The 17,920-nt window shown below is 49.4% G+C and overlaps 1 protein-coding gene across 4 annotated transcripts; it reads left to right on the top strand.

Moving 5' to 3' along the window:
• Nucleotides 1–4,943: 4,943 nt before the first annotated feature.
• On the top strand, nt 4,944–16,616 carry ASGR2 (asialoglycoprotein receptor 2). Of its 4 annotated transcripts, XM_080681749.1 has the most exons (10): nt 4,987–5,161; nt 5,501–5,648; nt 6,508–6,621; nt 11,271–11,390; nt 11,635–11,730; nt 12,247–12,318; nt 12,511–12,597; nt 12,684–12,829; nt 14,388–14,494; nt 14,906–15,315. In XM_080681749.1, the coding sequence occupies exons 2-10, from the start codon at nt 5,525–5,527 to the stop codon at nt 15,060–15,062; spliced, it is 1,023 nt and encodes a 340-aa protein (XP_080537875.1). In that variant the 5' UTR covers nt 4,987–5,161; nt 5,501–5,524; the 3' UTR covers nt 15,063–15,315. The 4 variants fall into 4 exon arrangements, with proteins under 4 accessions (XP_080537876.1, XP_080537875.1, XP_080537878.1 ...); XM_080681750.1 differs by lacking the exon at nt 6,508–6,621 and having other exon boundaries at nt 4,944–5,161; nt 14,906–16,616; XM_080681752.1 differs by lacking the exon at nt 6,508–6,621 and having other exon boundaries at nt 5,005–5,161; nt 5,507–5,648.
• Nucleotides 16,617–17,920: the final 1,304 nt, after the last annotated feature.

Here is a 17,920-nt window from a genome sequence, read left to right as displayed (position 1 = left end):
CAGCCAGCTTTCCCGTGGTTCTGGGTGATAGACGTTTTGTCTTTTAGTTGTAGTTTTGAAATTGTTGTGCGAGGCAGCAGTTTAGGTGCTTACCTATGCTGCCATCTTGGTTTCTCTCAGATTTCCCTTCATTTTAAGGCTGAATAATATTCCATTACATAGGTAGCTCATTTTGCCTATCCATTCATCCATCACTGGAGACTTGGACTGCTTCCACAAGTTGGCTATTGTGAATAATGCTGCTACAAACATGGCTGCACAATCTTTTTTCTTTAGCTTTGAGTTTGGGGAAAATTTACCATTTCTCTCTACATCACTGATTCTGTTTCCTGCTATTACCAATTGACTCTTCACATACTCCATCGTGTTTGAAATTATCCACCATCATGTTGCACCCAACATTGTTCTTCTGTTATCAGTTGTTCCTTTGGTGTGATTTCCTGCTCTTGTTTTGTAGAAGGAAGATTCATTCATTTAGCAAATAAACTATCCAGGATATTTTAAAAACGTTGCCCTGTTTATTGCTAAGTCTATTTCTTTTAAAAAATATTTTTTATCAATTTCAGAAAGGAAGGGAGAGGGAGCGAGAAATTGAAACAGCAATGATGAGAGAAAATAATTGATCCGCTGCATCCTGCACACCCCCTACTGGGGACTGAGCCTGCAACCGGGCATGTGCCCTGACGGGGAATCGAATCGTGACCTCCTGGTTCATGGGTCAACACTTAGCCACTGAACAACACCAGCCTGGAGCAGTAAGTCTATTTCAAGAGGATCATTTACCTGATTTATTTCCATCTTTTGACTTGCTGTATCTTTTCATATGTCCAATTTAAAAATGTTGTCTTTTTGCCTGAGTGCATTAGTTTGCTTGAGCTGCCATAACAGAATTACCACAGGATGGGGGGCTTAAACAGCAGACATTTATTTTTTTGTAGTTCTGAAAGCTAGAAGTCCAAGTATAAGGTGAGACCACTCTTTCTGGCTTGTAAGCAGCTGTCTTCTCTCTGTGTCCTCACATGGTCTCTCCTCTGTGTGTGCACTCCTGATGTATTTTCCTCTTCTTGTAAGGACATCAACTCTATTGGATTAGGGCTCCACTCTTATGACATGTTTAACCTTAATTACTTCCTTAAAGGCCTCATCTCCAAACAGTCACACAGAAAGGGGGAGGTCAGGTGGACCATGTGATGTTGGCTATGTTATATACTTGGATGCACCCAGCCGTTGGCTGTGCTGCTCTGGAAGCTCCCAGAAGGCTTTGCTCACATGTTGGGGGCCTCGTGCTCCTCTGCGTGATCTCTCCATATTGTGTCTTAACTCCCGCCCCCCTCAGCCCCCATCCCAGGCTTCTTCATGACCCCTCTCTCTCTCTCTCTCTCTCTCGCCTAATAGATGGACTTCCTTATAGCATGGTGTATGGCTTCCAAGAGTGAAAACTGAACCTTCCAGGTCTCTTAAAGGCTAGGCAGAGTGTGGCTTCAAGCACTTCCTATTGGTCAAAGCAAGTCACATGGTCAGCCTGGACTCAAGGTGAGGGGAATGGACTCTACCTCTGGATGGATAGTCTGACTTGCACACACAGTGAAGGGAAAGTTGATGGCTGCCATCTTTGGAGACTGCTGTATATAGTAAACACACCACTTTGGTTGCCTGTGGAGAGTGGAAGAATTGGTGTCTGGAAACAGTGCAGGAGGGAAAGTAATAAAACAAGAGAAAGGTCTTGCTCAGACCTCAGAAGAAGACTGGGTGTCATGAACTCAGAAATTGACTAACCTCACTTTCTGTGCCTTAGGTACACTTTCTGTGCCTTAACTCCCCAACCCCCCCCCCCCAAAAAAAAAACAAAACAAAACACAACAAACAACACACCAAAATCAACCACATAAAACAGAACTTTATAACTGTGGCGGGCTGGCATGGCCATGGCATACTCAGCCCCAGGGCGCCTTATGTGCCGCGCCAGCTCAGCCAGGTTCAGTGACCCTGAGTGGGGGCGGTGAAGGATTAGAAAAGACAGAGAAGAGAATGAAAGCTGGGTCTCGGTGGGAGAGACAGCGACAGCGTCCACAAGCCATGTCTTTATTTTATAGCCAGATGTCATGAGACAAAGTAAGGGTGTGGTCAAGATGTTTACAACATTCTCGTGGGTTTCGAATCTACTCAATTACATGTATCTGATCAAGCTTTGTTTACTTGCAGCCTATATCACTTACGCATGTGGGGCCACGTGTTGGGACCATAGGTTCAAGCTTACACTATAGCTGTTGGCTATAATTGTGCTGGGAGGGCTCTGCCCTCCAAGCTGGGACTTGCACGTGGCCATGAGAGGACTATGCCCTCTCATTAGTCCAAGGCTTGAACCTGTCCAAATACCGTAGCCGCTCTCCACAATAACCCAAATCAGAAAAACCCTAACATAAAAGTAATGAGTCAATGTGGAAACGTAAGAAATAGTCCAAGTATATGTCAGGTGTTGGCAAATTAAAATGTTGACTTTCAGACAGTTAGAAAGAATAGGACACAGAGGGTATCTCTCATGTTCTGTCCTATCTCGCCAGTGCCAGTAGGGAGTTGTACCTTGAAACTTGGAATTTATTCAGTCGAGGTGGGTGGCCAGTGAGACTCCCTCTGTCCCTGGATGGCAGTTGGTGAACCTGGACATGCAGCTGACAATCTATTTGCTGAGTTCTTTCTTATATCTCAGAACTGAAACCACGTCCCTGCCAAAAGTAGGGCTTCATGACAGTGTTTTTCAAACTTTGATTTGTGACTGATTAATGGATCAGGAAACTCAATTTAGTTGGTCATGAAATAGAATGCAAGTAGTTCTGGCTAGTGTTGCTCAGTTGGTTGAGCGTCATCTCATGCCCCAGAAGGTGGTCATTTCAATTCCTGGGCAGGGCACACGCCCAGGTTGCAGGTTCAATCCCCGGGTGCATATGGAAGGCAACCAATCGATGTTTCTCTCTCTCCCTTCCTCTCTTCCTAAAATCAATAAAAACATATTTTAAAAAAGATCATAAAGACTATTAAGAAAAGAAATAGAATGCAAGTAGTAAGGTAAGCATTGTTTTTATGAAACTTTCATGTCAATAGTATATCTACAAATTCATTAATTCAATCACTTGTTCATTCAATAAATACCTGTTGAGCACCTACTATGTGCCAGGCACTGGGGATTCAGAAACCAGTAAAACCTACAAATATGCACGTGTGTGCAGGTGCTTGCGTGTGTGTCCTGGATCATGTTGTAGAATGCATCTCTTACTGTGGGTGACAGTCAAAGAGCAGAGCAGCCACCACTGCCTTGGTGGCTTCATAGAAAAGTCATGATATCGAATTAAGTGGCTACTTCCCATGTGTGTCAGGAAGTTACCACAAAAAATGCACAGGCTGTACACCTGAAACAATACAATGTTAAATGTCAATTAAAAACACAGACAGACAGACAGACAGACAGAAGGAAAGCACAGGCCTCTGTCTCGACCCCTTTTCAGCACCAGTGCACCACGGGCTACTTTATAAGCAGCCCAGGTAGGTGAGGGTCTGAAAATCAGGCATGAAACTGTATTTTCTCCCCAGACTATTGTTAGTGTGAGTGTAGCCATTACTCATGTTCCTCAGCACACGGAGCCCACCTTTCTCGTAGGACTGTGAAGACCCCTCTCTTATGCTCTTTTTCCCGCTTTGTTCCGTTTTGCTTCCCATTTCCCTCCCCTCTGTTCCTCCATCCAAGGCAAGTCGCTTAATCTCCCCGAGGCTAATTTTTGTGGCAATTTTCTCCCCTGAGGTGCTGTGTTGTGAGAATTACACAAGAAACTGGCTGGGAGTGAGGACAAAGGTTTGTGTTGCCAGGGCCATGCAAGGGGCTCACTGGGGTGGCACACCTCCTGCCTCAGGAGGGCTGCCTTCTGCCCAGTCCTCCCTCTGTAACCGGACAACCAAGGGGTCCAGGCTGCCTGTCACTACTTGAGCCAATTCAGCTGCGACAGGAATGAATCAGATATGAGCGTTTATTCCAATACTGCTGGCAGTATGGGAGAGCAGCAGGTCATCCACAAAAATCTGCTCTCCACCCCACCATAAGCCAGCTGCTTATATAGGGTAGAAGGACAAAGATTACATGGGAAAGTAGGAATTCGAGGCATGGGAGAGTAGGCCTGGGATAATCATTACAGGTTATAAATCATGTGGGCTGGAATTGGGTCGTAGAGGGCAGGTGCCTCCAGGTTCCCTGGGACCAGATTACAGGCAATAGGGGCTGCGGGTTGTAAAAAGCAGGTGCCTCCAGGACTAGATTGTTTCAGCCACGAGGTTGTGAATCTTTCCATCATGATAGGCAGTTCTCGGGACAGGAGGATGGGCTGCATTCCCATGTTAGCTCCCATGTGCCAGGGCGTACAACTCCCAGCCAGCTTAGAATGCTCTTTCTCTAAGCAGAGCAGAACCATCCTGGTTAACAGAGCATGATTAGTATTTCTTATCATTGTAGTTGGCCCCCAATATTCTATTTCTGCCCCTAACACCTCCTCCCCCTGCACATCTGGTTCTCCAGGGTGTCAGTCCCCAGTGGGGGGAGCTTGTCAGCCCAGCTCAGGGAGCCTGGGCTGAGCCCAGGAAGCTGGGCCTGGGCTCCGATGCCAGATTGGGCAAGAACAGAGAACCGGCCCCTCTGATCCTGGTCAGGGTGTTTAGAGACACCAACAATTCTGGGAAATTCAGAGGCAGGAAGTGAAAGGGGGTGGGGTGAGGGGAAACCCTGAACTGCACTTCCACCCTCTTGGCCTGGCCTCCCTTCCAAACTGTGCAATGAGGTCTGAGGTGACTGGCTCATAGGGGTGACGGGGACAGACCAGGAGACCCTTTCTCTAGAAAGAACAGAGACAGTCCTGCCCCAGCCCCCACCATGCTTTGCCTGCCTCCCAACTCCATTTCCACTTCTGTTTACTGTCCAAAGTCCCTGGGGTCAGGAGATGCCAGGTTACAGCCACTTGGACATTCAGACACACGGGCTCAGGGCCCTCACCTGGACCAGCCCTCTCCCCTCCTCTGTCCTGCTAGCACCACCTGCCCCACTTCTCCTGGCTCCAGCTCCTCCTTAGCCTTGGGGCCTGGGCTGCCCGCGGGACCTGGAGTAAGCCCTCCACACCTTTAGCAGGTAACCAAGGTTGGGGAGGCAGGTGGGACTGGGGATGTTTGATATTAAGGAGACTGTAGCTGAGGGGCAGTGGGGACCGGATGGGAAGATGAGTGTGTGGAGGGAAGGCTCCCCCATGGCCATGCCACAGCCTAAGCAATCATCTGAGAGGGGACAGGACTGGCTGTATTTCAGCCCCAAACTCACCTCCAACCTCGGACCCAACCCAAGCTGTCTCCTCAATCTACTCTCACCCTACTTCCAACATCATCACCAGCCTCCACCTGAATTAGCATCTTAGCACCAACATCAGCCCCGAACTCAGCCCCAGCCCTAAGAGCAGCCTCAACTCAACCCCAGGTGCAGCTCGGCCCTGGACCCAGCATGGAGAAGGACTTCCAAGACATCCAGCAGCTGGACCCCGAGGAAAATGACCACCAGCTGGGTAGGGGTGAGGGACCAGGCACTCATGGACACAGTCCCAGGAGAGCAGATGCATTTTGGAAAGGCAAGTACCCAGTTTCTGGGGCTCTGCTTCACCTTCTCACTCCTGACCGCTCTGTCTCTCTGAGGTCTCTGTCATATTCACTCCGTGGGCAGGGCCAGGCCCCTCCACGTGTGTAGGTGTGTGGTGCCCACACCTCTGTTTACCCCCTGACCTCACCTTTCTCTCTACCCTCAGGACCCCAGGAAAGGGTGTGTGCCCAGAGGTGAGGGAGTGAGTGGGAGCTGGAGATGACTTCCTCCCCTCTTCCTTCTGACATGTGCTGTGTGCAAGGAAAGCCCATTCAGCCAGGAGAGTGTCTGTGTATACGGGAAGGTGTGGGGATGGGTAGGTGGGGCAACAGACACAGAGATATTCTGGAACATTCTCACTCCCCCCCAACACCCCCCCACCCCCGATCTTTCTCTGGCAGATCTTGATGGAAGGCCCATGTCTAGGAAATGGTTTTAAGGCAAGAGAGACCCGAGCCATTCTAGGCTGAAGGGCTGGAGCTAGGGTGGGGGTGTGTGTGTGTCAGGTGTGTGGGTGCTGGTGATGGAGTGAGGCTCTGTGGAGACAGGAGGGGCTGGGACTTGGAGCTCAGGGAGAGGATCTGGTTAGCCTGTGCTGGGAAGAGAAACCCCTCATTTCTGAGGTTGGCAGACTGTGGAGGCTGGTGCTGTTGCCGGTGGGAGCTGGGCAGGGCAGAAGCAGAAGGAGGCACAGGCATTCCTACTGAAGGCTTGGCAGTAGGAGGCCAGATCTGCCTCACTCCCTCTGCATTGTCAATGCCCACGTGATACCTGGTATGCAGTAAACACTCAAAAATGATTTGGGGTATTGTTGCATCTTCCGAAGGTGAGAGGGTTCTGCGTTTAAGCAGGTGGTTTGGAGACAGTCCAGAGGTTTGGGGTTTCATGGGAGAAGGCGCTCACCCAACAGGCCCGATGGAGACACTGCAGGGCACCGCTGAGGTGCTGCAAGCGTCAGTGCGCAGGTGAGCTGATATCTGCCTCCTGCCTACCAGCCATCCTCTCCCACTCTCCAAGCACCTTATATGCCTCTGTTTTCAGCAAATTTGGAAACATTTTGGCCAGTGTCTGCCTCACCCTCCTCCCCTTTCCTTCAAGGACTCCAATTCTGCATCTATTAGTGGACCCACAGTTCACTGATGCTATTTCAATTTTTAAAAAATAATTTTTTCTCTCTCGGTGTTTCTTTTTATATAGCTTTATTGCTTTGTCTTAAAGTTTACAAATCTTTCCTTATGTATGTCTAATCTTCCATTAATTCCACCCAGTGTATTTTTTATCTCATACATTGTAGTTTTCATGTCTAGAAGTTCAACATGGGCCTTTTAAATATTCTCTTTGATATTCTACTTAATTTTTTGAACATATGGAGCACAGTTACAATATCTGTTTTAATGTCCTGTCTGCTAATTCTAACATCTGGGTCAGTTCTGGGTCAGTTTTGATAGATTAACCTCCTGGTTACAAAATGTGTTTACCTGTTTCTTTGTATGTCTAGGAATCTTTGATTGGAAGGCAGACATTGTGATTCTACCTGTTGTGTGCTGGATATATATTTGTATTCCTCTAAATATTCTTGAGCTTTATTCTGGGATGTAGTTAAGTGACTTGGATCACTTTGGTCCTTCCAGGTGTTGTGTTTATGACTTGTTAGGTGGGTCTGGAGCATGGTCGGGGCAAGGGCTTCTTGGGTCAGCTACCCAGTGCGTTGTAGGTGATGTTTTCCAGACTGGCTGGTGGGAGCAGGCACTGTTCCTGGACCTGTATGAGTGCCAGGCACTGCTCCCTAATCCTTGCAGATTGTTTTTGCCTGGTCTAAGGTGGTTTTGTTTACTGCCGATTGCTTGACGGGAACACTACACAGATCTCTGGACTGCTCTGTGCAGCTCTCTCCCCTGATACTTTGTCCTGTGATGTCTAATAACCCCAGTCTCCTTAGACTCTAGGCCCCATCTCTTCAACTGGGGGAGTCTGCTGAGCTCTGCTTGGATTGCCCCTCCCTGCCTCATGGCCTGAAAACTTTCTCCCAGCACAGGCTGGGACAGTCATAGGCCTCATCTTGTTCGCCTCCTGTCTCCCAGGGATCATTGCTCTGTGTTGCTTGAAGGCCGGTGCCTTGAAAGTGGTTGTTTCTTATAGTTAGCTGTTTCTTGTTTTGGTGTCTCTGGGAGGAGGGCCAATCTCATACTTATTATTCCATGTTGGGCAGACCCTTTCTTTTTTTTTTTAAAATTTAATAAATCTTTATTGTTCAGATTATTACAATTGTTTCTCCTTTTCCCCCCATAGCTCCCCTCCACCCGGTTCCCACCCCACCCTCTGCCCTTACCTCCCCGCACTGCCCTCATCCATAGGTGTACAATTTTTGTCCAGTCTCTTCCTGCACCCCCATATCCTTTCCCCCTGAGAATTATCAGCCCACTCCCTTTCTATGCCCCTGATTCTATTATATTCACCAGTTTATTCTGTTCATCAGATTTTTAATTCACTTGATTTTTAGGTTCACTTGTTGATAGATATGTATTTGTTGTTCATAATTTTTATCTTTATGTTTTTTTCTTCTTCCTCTTCTTACAGAATATCTTTCAGCATTTCATATAATACTGGTTTGGTGGTGATGAACTCCTTTAGCTTTTTCTTATCTGTGAAGCTCTTTATCTGACCTTCCATTCTGAATGATAGCTTTGCTGGGTAGAGTAATCTTGGTTGTAGGTCCTTGCTATTCATCACTTTGAATATTTCTTGCCACTCCGGTCTGGCCTGCATAGTTTCTGTTGAGAAATCAGCTGACAGTAGTATGGGTGCTCCCTTGTAGGTAACTAACTTTTTTTCTCTTGCTGCTTTTAATATTCTCTCTTTGTCTTTTGCTCTTGGCATTTTAATTATGATGTGTCTTGGTATGGTCCTCTTTGGATTCCTTTTGTTTGGGGTTCTGTGTGCTTCCTGGACTTGTAAGTCTATTTCTTTCACCAGGTGGGGGAAGTTTTCAGTCATTATTTCTTCAAATAGGTTTTCAGTATCTTGCTTTCTCTCTTCTTCTGGCACCCCCATAATTCAGATGTTGGTACACTTGAAGTTGTCCCAGAGGCTTCTTACACTATCTTCAACTTTTTGGATTCTTTTTTCTTTTTTCTTTTCCAGTTGAGTGTTTTTTGCTTCTTTGTATTTCAAATCTTTGACTTGATTCTTGCGTTCCTCTAGTCTGCTGTTGGGTCTCTGTATAATATTTTTTATTTCAGTCAGTGTATGTTTAATTTCTAGTTGGTCCTTTTTCATATCTTCGAGGGTCTCGCTAAATTTATCGGCCTTTTCTAGGATATTCTTGAAAAGCCTTATAACCGTGGTTTTGAATTCTATATCCAGTCGTTTGTTTTCCTCCATTTCTTTCATTTGTGATCTGTTTCTTTGTCTCTGCATTTTCACTGCTTCCCTGAGTTGGTAGGGTAGCTTTTTGTGCTAAGTTTCCTATATGGCCCAGTGGGTCGGCCTCCCCAGTTACCTGTGGTGGACACTCTTGGTGCACCCCTTTGTGGACTGTGTGTACAGCCTTGTTGTAGTTAAGTCTTGATTGTTGTTGGTATCACTGGGAGGAATTGACCTCCAGGCCAGTTGGCTGTGAGGATCAGCTGTGTCTACGCCGGGAGAAGTTTGGTGCTGGAGACAGCCTTATAGGATCAGACCTGCAAAACTGCAAAAGCCTCTGTGCTCAGCGTGGATGGGGCAGAGTCTCAGGGAGGAGCAGACAGTCTTGGCTTCCCGTCAGCCCTGCCCTTGCGCACGCACCTCCAGACCTCTGCCTTCCACGGCTCCCCTGAGTTTCCGCCTGACAGTCCAGATTCCCTTTGTAAGAGCCTGGGTCCCCCGGGGCTCGCCTGGAACTGGGGTTCAGTGCAGTCAGGAGCTTCTGACTCCCTTCCGCTAGGGAAAGCCTGTGGCAACCTCCACATTCAGTCTTCTCTGCGAGCACTCTCTCGCGCGCGCCTCCAGACCCCTGTCCGCTGTGGCTCCCTTGAGTCTCCAAGTCTCCGTGTGCCTTTCTCTCTACCTGACAGTTCAGACTCCTCCTGTATGAGCCTGGGTCCATGGGGTTTCACCCGGAACTGGGGTTCAGTGCAGTAGGGGGCTTCCTTCCCCCTCCCGCCAGAGAAAGTCAGCCAGGCACTCAGCCGCCCTTCCTCTCTGCGCATGTGTCTCTGTACCTCAGCCCTTTGCCACTCCTCTGATTCTCCATGAGCTTTTCTCTTTCCTTCTAGTTGTAGAATTTCCACTGAGCCAGCCTTCCTGTGGTTCTGGATGATGTCTGTTCTGTCTTTTAGTTGTAGTTTTGAAATTGTTGTGTGAGGCAGCAGTTTAGGTGCTTACCTATGCCACCATCTTGGTTTCCACAGACCCTTTCTTTTATTTTCTAACTTGACCATGCAGCACTTCACACATTTAAACCCATTTCACGCTCAGAACAACCCAATCAGGTAGCTATTGTTCTTACCCACTTTTTTTCTATTGTGGTAAGAACGCATAATTGGGATCGACCCTTCAACAAAATTTAAAGTGCACAATACTGCTTTGTTAACTAGGCACAGTGTCATAAGCAGATCTCTAGAACTCACACGTCTTGTGTAAATGTAACTTTACACCCGCTGAACAGCAATTCCCGATTTTCCATTCCCAGACCCTGGCAACCACCATCCCACCCTGTTTCTATGAGTTTGATGGTTAGATTGTATAAGTGGATACAAGGAAACGGAGGCGCCAAGAGATTGAATGACTTGCCTCTGATCTCTGGTTGGTGGCATAGTGGGACTCAGTCACGGATGGTCTGGTGTCCGGACAGAGGTCTGGAGACAGGTTGTTGAGCCTACCCAGAGTTGAGGGTTTATAGGCTGTAGGGCAGGCTGGGAAGAGGACAAGGGCCCACTAAATGGACAATATTAGAAAGAGCAGTCAGAGGACCAGCCAAGGAGTATCAGTAATGAGTGTGAGAGTGAAATGAAAAGTGTGTGTGTGTGTGTGTGTGTGTGTGTTTTCAGGATTCAGCTTGACCAAGGGGAGGGAGAGGTTTCTGTGAGGTGACTGAGGGCTAAGAGGGGAGTGTTTATAGTGGAGGAACAAGGGTTTCTGGGGTGGAAGGGCAGAGATATGTGGGAAAGGAGGCTCTAGGGGTGAAAGATGAGAGAGGATGGGACTTGGACAGCAGCCCGTGGGGAGTGGTCTGTGAATGGATCGTGGTGGAATGACCTGGACTTGAACATCCCAAGGGAATTGGGTGGTGGTGGTTCCAGTTTTAGACTTGCTTGAGGAACCCAGGCATGGATTTTAAGAACACAGGGCCTGTTTCCTAGGTCCCTGGGTCTAAGATTGGGCCTTTACACACCAATGATGTGACTATTGGTGTCATGTGCAGGTGTCTTGCATGCACGTGTAGGTGTGTGCATATGCATGTGTTCATGTGGGTGCCAGTGTGCAAATGCATGTGTGTGCAATGCTGAAACGCTGGGGTCAAAGCCCATAGTCCTCCCACCCACCTGGGCTGTACTTCCTGAGACTTCTGCTCCCCTGGATGCTCCCATTAGGTGGGCTCTGAACAGCTCTCCTCCTGACACCCTTTCCCTCGCAGGAGCGCCCCCTCCCCAGCCCCCTCTACTGCGGACTCTCTGCTCCAGCCTCTGGCTCAGCCTGCTGGTCCTGGGCTTCAACGTTCTGCTGCTGGTGGCCATCTGCGTGATCGGGTCCCAGAGTGAGGATCGCAGAGGCCAGTGGGATGGGCCATGTTGGGAGGAGATACAGGCTGTGCCCGGGGCAGTGCCAGGGGCAGTGCCGGGGGCAGTGAGAGCTATGGCAGGGGAAGACTTGGAGGCAGTAAGGAGCAGTGCTGGGACGGTGAGGGGGGGGGGGGGGGGACGGTGCCATGACAGTGATGAGGCTGTCACCTGGGGCACAGCCCCCTCCACTTTGCCCGGTGCCCTCTCTCTCCTGACAAGGAGCACAGATGCAAAGGGAGTTTTGGACCCTAAAAGATGCTTTCAGCAACTTCTCCGCCAGCACCCTCACTGAGATCCGGACGCTCAGCTTCCACGGTGAGGGCGCTCTCCGGCCGGGAGGGCCGGTGGTGGGGTAGTTGAGGCACCCGCTTAGCAGCACAGGCTGGACTCCAAGGTGGGTGCCCAGTGCGGGGTCTGCAAAGGGGTGTGTTTGTGGTGTGTGGGCAGATACCCCAGTGGATCCCTGGGCTGAGGGACCTTGAAGGATGGATAGGCAGGTGAAGAGGAGAGGGGTCAGTGCCAGGTAGAGAGAACGAATCTGCCAAGGAGGTGGGCAGGGCCAGGCCACGGAAGCAAGCTGTGTTAATGAAGCGAGGCTTCATTTTGAGAATATAGGGACTTAGGGAGGGGATTCAGGCAGGGGAGTGGCCTGAGCAGGTTTGTTCCTCAGAAAGCCAGGTGGCAGTTCAGGGAGACTGGGCAGAGTTGGGAGCTGGGGGGCAGAGCCTGTGACCCAGGTGAAGTGATGGTGGCTGGTGCTCCAGTGGATGAGCGTGGAGGGTGCTAAGGAGGCGGAATGGAGGAGACCTGTTCAGTTTTCCCCTTTCTCAGGAGGCAGCACAAGTGACAAAGTGACAACTCTGGAAGCCAAGCTGGAGAAACAGCAGCTGGAGCTGAGAGCAGGTCTGAGACCCCCCTTGGTGTGTGGTATGTGAGTGTGTGTGTGTGTGAGCATATGTATGGAGTGTGGGGTGAGTGATGTGTGTGTTGTGCATATGAGTGTGAGTGTGAGTGATGTGTGTGTGTCCTGTGTGGGGCGCCGGTAGATGGGACGCCCTCACTGCCCACATCCGGGCCTGTTGCTCTGTCCCCTAGATCACGCCACCTTGCTCTTTCACCTGAAGCACTTCCCAGCCGATGTGCGCATCCTGTCCTGTCAGATGGCCTTCCTGCGAAGCAATGGTAGGGAGGTAGGGACAGGGAGCCTCCAGGCCCAGTGCGCCTGTCCCTCCAGCGGACTCACCTCCCTGCCCACTCCCGTTCTGCAGGCACGGAATGCTGCCCCATTGGCTGGCTGGAGCATGAAGGCAGCTGCTACTGGTTTTCTCGCTCTGGATTGACCTGGCCCCAGGCTGAGAAGTACTGCCAGCTGGAGAACGCCCACCTGGTCGTCATCAACTCCAGAGAGGAGCAGGTGAAGCACACCTCCCCAGGCAGGAGGCGCCTGGAATGCAAACCCTGGGCGCTGGGTCCGGTGCTTTATTATTATTATTATTAAAATATATTTGTATTGATTTCAGAGAGGAAAAGAGAGGGAGAGAGAGATGGAAACATCAATGATGAGAGAGAATCATTGATTGGCTGCCTCCTGCACACCCCACACTGGGGATCGAGCCCACAACCCGGACATGTGCCCTGACCGGGAATTGAACCATGACCTACTGGTTCATAGGTTCAACCACTGAGCAACACCAGCCAGGCGCTTTATTATTATTATTATTATTATTATTATTATTATTATTATTTTAAAATATTTTTATTGATTTCAGAGAGGAAGGGAGAGGGAGATAGAAACATCAATGATGAGAGAGAATCATTGACTGGCTGCCTGCTGCACACCCCCTGCTGAGGATCCAGCCTGCAACCTGGGCACGTGCCCTTGACCGAATCGAACCTGAGACCCTTCAGTCCGCAGGCAGATGCTCTATCCACTGAGCCAAACCAGCTGGGGCCACTTTTTAAATTTTTTTTAACCTGGGGAAGAGTCCAGAAGCAGCAGGTTGGCAGAACGCTGGGCGGTTCATAGTGGAGCAGCCACTGATCTAAGAGGTGGGAGATTATAGCCAGGAGCTCGGGCAAAGGGGCAGGAGCCAGGTGAGCAGGGGGTGAGGAGCAGGTCAGGAGACAGAACGCAAGACAAGATGAACTAACTAGAGGCAGGACTCGGGTGCAGAGCGCGGGGTCACTGAGAGCCCTTCTCACTGTGTGCTGCCTGGGATGTGGCGGCCATTTGGGTGAAAGGAGCAGAGTGGGCAGGATTCCCATCACATAGTAAAGACTCAGCAAATGTTACCATGAATATCCTCCTTAAACAACGGCCCGCCTATTCTAACAGGCTGGCTCTTCCCTGTGAGCATTGCTGCCTGGGTTGTGGTGTGGTGGTGGCAGGGGTAGGCGAGACCTGCAGTGCCATCTGGGGCTCTGGGCAGTGGGTCCAAGTGGAAGCCCCAGGACCCGGTGAACCTCTGGAGATGACAGCTACACAGAAGTAGGAGCAGGGCAGAAGCCCCTGAGGGGCAGGTGACACCGAAGGCTCCGTGGGGCAGCAGGCACAGGGCCAGAGTCAGGATCCCAAGTTTGAGGTTGTGGGCAGAAGACACGGGGAGGACTAGCTTTGGGGTAGCAGCCAGGGGTTTAGAATGAAGTGGGGGCGGGATGGGGGCAGTGTCACAAACTTAGCACTGCATTGACTTTTGGGGCTCTACCAACCACCGCGAGGTCCTTAAGTCAGAAGCATTAGAGGGCTTCTGAGGGTTAAATAAAATAATACCCATGAAGCACATAGCAGGGGCTTTAGCCCAGTACATTATCTCGAAGCAATAGCTAAGGTTACCAAGGACAAAGCGAGGACCTAGTTTTGCTGGGAGCTGATGCTGCACCTTGGGGCAGATGAGGCTGGGGCAGGCTGAGGGCCCACAGCTAATGCCTGCACGGAGCACAAGGGACGACACTCCATTCCACTTGTTTTCCAGAAATTCATTGCACAGCACTCGAGCCCCTTTCACACCTGGATAGGTCTCACTGAGAGTGATGGCTCCTGGAAGTGGGTGGACGGCACAGACTATGGGAACAGCTACAAGTAAGCGCCTCCTCCCCACCCCACCCATCCTGAGGGACCCAATTCCCCAACCATCTCCCCTCCAGCCTCCCACGTGCTCCTTTCTGTTCCCTGAACTCTCCAAGGCTGTACTTTTTTTTTTTTTTTTTTTTTAAATTTCAGAGAGGAAGGGAAAGGGAGAGAGAGATAGAAACATCAACGATGAGAGAGAATCATTGATTGGCTGCCTCCTGCAAGCCCCACACTGGGGACCCAGCCTGAAACCTGGGCACGTGCCCTGACCGGGAATCAAACCGTGACCTTCTGGTTCATAGGCCAAAGCTCAATGTGGTTCATAGAGCCACACGGTTGGGCAAGGCTGTGCTTTTCTGAGGTGGAGTGAGGGGTGCTGGGATGGGTGGTCAGAGTCTAAGCTCTGTCCTGCATTCCTAGGAACTGGGCCTTCGGTGAACCAAATAACTGGCAGGGGCATGAGGAGGGCGGAAGTGAAGACTGTGCCGAAGTCCGGGATGATGGGCGCTGGAACGACGATTTCTGCCTGCAGGTGCAGCGCTGGGCGTGTGAGATGACACGCAACATCACCGGCTAGGAGCCCTGACCCCAGCAGATCTCCACCTGCACCCCACCCCTACCCTGCTCCCAGCTTCTCTACTGGGGATTTGGAAGAAAGGAAGAATAGTCAGAGGCATTGGGAGGAGTTGAGGGAAGATAGAACAAAGTGGTTTAAGAATCTCAGGCCCCGGGGACACAGATCCCGCCTCCTTCTGCTACTCACTGTGAGGATTATCATTTGCAGCCTCCTCAGTGGAGTAGGAAAAGAAGAACCAATGCTTGACACTCTGTGTGGACTGGTTATTTGGAACTGGGAAATGCAGGGTGCAAAGAAGAGGGAGCGCAGAGGGTCTGGGAGAAAGTTTAGTCCTAGACAGCTGCTCCTGGGTCCCCAATCCTGAGGGACACGGATCAGGGAGGGGAGGGGAGGGAAGAGCTTGGAGCAGAAGCATTCAGTGGAAGGCCCCGGGGCTGGGGGTGCGGGATGGAGCTGGCTGGGTCTGGCTGGAGGGGCTGCCCACAGCCTGAGGGGCTCCTGGAGGAAGCACTTTCCCTGCAGTTGGGATCTCCTCCAGAAGAGGCTTCAGGGGCACCCCACTTCCCTCAGCCTGGGAGCGGTGGCGTGGGCCGCAAGGCCGGTGAAGAACGTTTGCTAAGAGAGGGGGATTGGTGGCACACTTTTCTGCTGTTTTCAGCGTGGCTGCCTCTTTTTGACCCAAACGGATCTAGATGGATGTCCAGCACAGGGTGTCACCGACATGTCCGCAGTGGGCAGACTTCATCCTCCAAGATCATCCTAAAGCCAATCTTAGAAGGGCCTTTAAGCAACTAATTTTTTTGTTTTATTCTTATTACAATAGTAATATATACAATTAGTGAAAAATGTTTTAAACACACACACACACACACACACACACACACACACACACACACACACACACGAAGAGATTTATTACAAGGAATTGGCTCCTGTGATTATGGAGGCTGACAAGACCCAAGTCCTGCGGTGAGCAGGCAAGCTGGAGGCCCAGGAGAGCCGATGGATGGTGGAATGACAAAGGCAGCAGACCAAACACCCAGGGGAGTGATGTTTCCCTCGAGTCCAAAGGCAGGAAAAAGCCAATGTCCCCATTTGGAGGGGGTCAGGCAGGAAGAACTCTCTGGGGCTCACGGAGGCTCAGCCTTCTGGTTCGTGCAGGGCTTCAACTGGTAAGATGAGGCCCACCCGCTTGGGGAGAGCAATCTGCTTTCCCAATTCAAATGTTCCTCTCATGGAAAACACCCTCCCAGACACACCCAAAATAGGACTGACCCAACTTCCAGGCACCCTGTGGCCCAGTCAAATTGACATAAAAGGTTTCCTGTTGGGTGTGCCCTGCATATGTGCACATTTGCAATATTGCACTTCACTACCCAGCAGCTTTTCCCACTTTCCCGTGCCTTGTGTGTGGACTTTGATCCAATCTTTGCTATTCCCGTGGAACGTAGCAAGGGTGGAGAATTCCAAAATATGGATGTGCCCTATGTTAGTTAATCATTCCCTGTGGAATATAAGGCATTGGCATTAAAAATAATCTTTATTGTTCAGATTATAACAGTTGTTCCTCTCCCCCAGCCCCCCGTAACTCCCCTCCACCCTGTTCCCACCCCACCCCATGCCCTTACCCCCCCTCCACTGTCCTCGTCTATAGGTGTAAAGATTTTTGTCAATCTCTTTCCGCAATCCCCACACCCCCTTCCTCCTGAGAATTTTCAGTCCACTCCCTTTCTATGCCCCTGATTCCATTATATTCACCAGTTTATTCTGTTCATCAGATTTTTATTCACTTGATTTTTAGATTCACTTGTTGATAAATATGAATTTGTTGTCACTTTGTTGTTCATAATTTTTATCTTTACCTTTTTCTTCTTCTTCCTCTTCTTACAGAATACCCTTCAACATTTTCATATAATACTGGTTTGGTGGTGATGAACTCCTTAGGTTTTTCTTATCTGTGAAGCTCTTTATCTGACCTTCAATTCTGAATGATAGCTTTGCTGGGTAGAGTAATCTTGGTTGTAGGTTCTTGCTATTCATCACTTTGAATATTTCTTGCCACTCCCTTCCGGCCTGCATAGTTTCTGTTGAGAAATCAGCTGACAATCGTATGGGTACTCCCTTGTAGGTAACTAACTGTTTTTCTCTTGCTGCTTTTAATATTCTCTCTTTGTCTTTTGCCCTTGGCATTTATGTGTCTTGGTGTGGTCCTCTTTGGATTCTTCTTGTTTGGGGTTCTCTGCACTTCCTGGACTTGTAAGTCTATTTCTTTCACTAGAGAGGGGAAGTTTTCTGTCATTATTTCTTCAAATAGGTTTTCAACATCTTGCTCTCTCTCTCCTTCTGGCACCCCCATAATTCAGATGTTGGTACGCTTGAAGTTGTCCCAGAGGTTCCTTACACTATCTTCATATTTTTGGATTCTTTTTTCTTTTTGCTTTTCCGGTTGAGTGTTTTTTGCTTCTTCGTATTTCAAATATTTTGATTATTGGGATCCTCTAGTCCAGTGGTCGGCAAACTGCGGCTTGTGAGCCACATGCGGCTCTTTGGCCCTTTGAGTGTGGCTCTTCCACAAAATACCACGGCCTGGGCGAGTCTATTTTGAAGAAGTGGCGTTAGAAGAAGTTTAAGTTTAAAAAATTTGTTTTGTTTTTTTTTTCACTTTTTATTTATTTTTATTTTTTTTAATTGTTTGAAGTATTACAAATAGTAGTACATATGTCTTCTTTTTTTTTTTTCCCCCATTGACCTTCAAGTTTAAAAAATTTGGCTCTCAAAAGAAATTTCAGTCGTTGTACTTTTGATATTTGGCTCTGTTGACTAATGAGTTTGCTGACCACTGCTCTAGTCTGCTGTTG

Source organism: Plecotus auritus (assembly GCF_963455305.1).
Source record: "Plecotus auritus genome assembly, chromosome: 7".
NCBI lineage: Eukaryota > Metazoa > Chordata > Mammalia > Chiroptera > Vespertilionidae > Plecotus > Plecotus auritus.
Note: the sequence above shows the minus strand (reverse complement) of the source record. Positions and strands in the feature narration are given on the sequence as shown.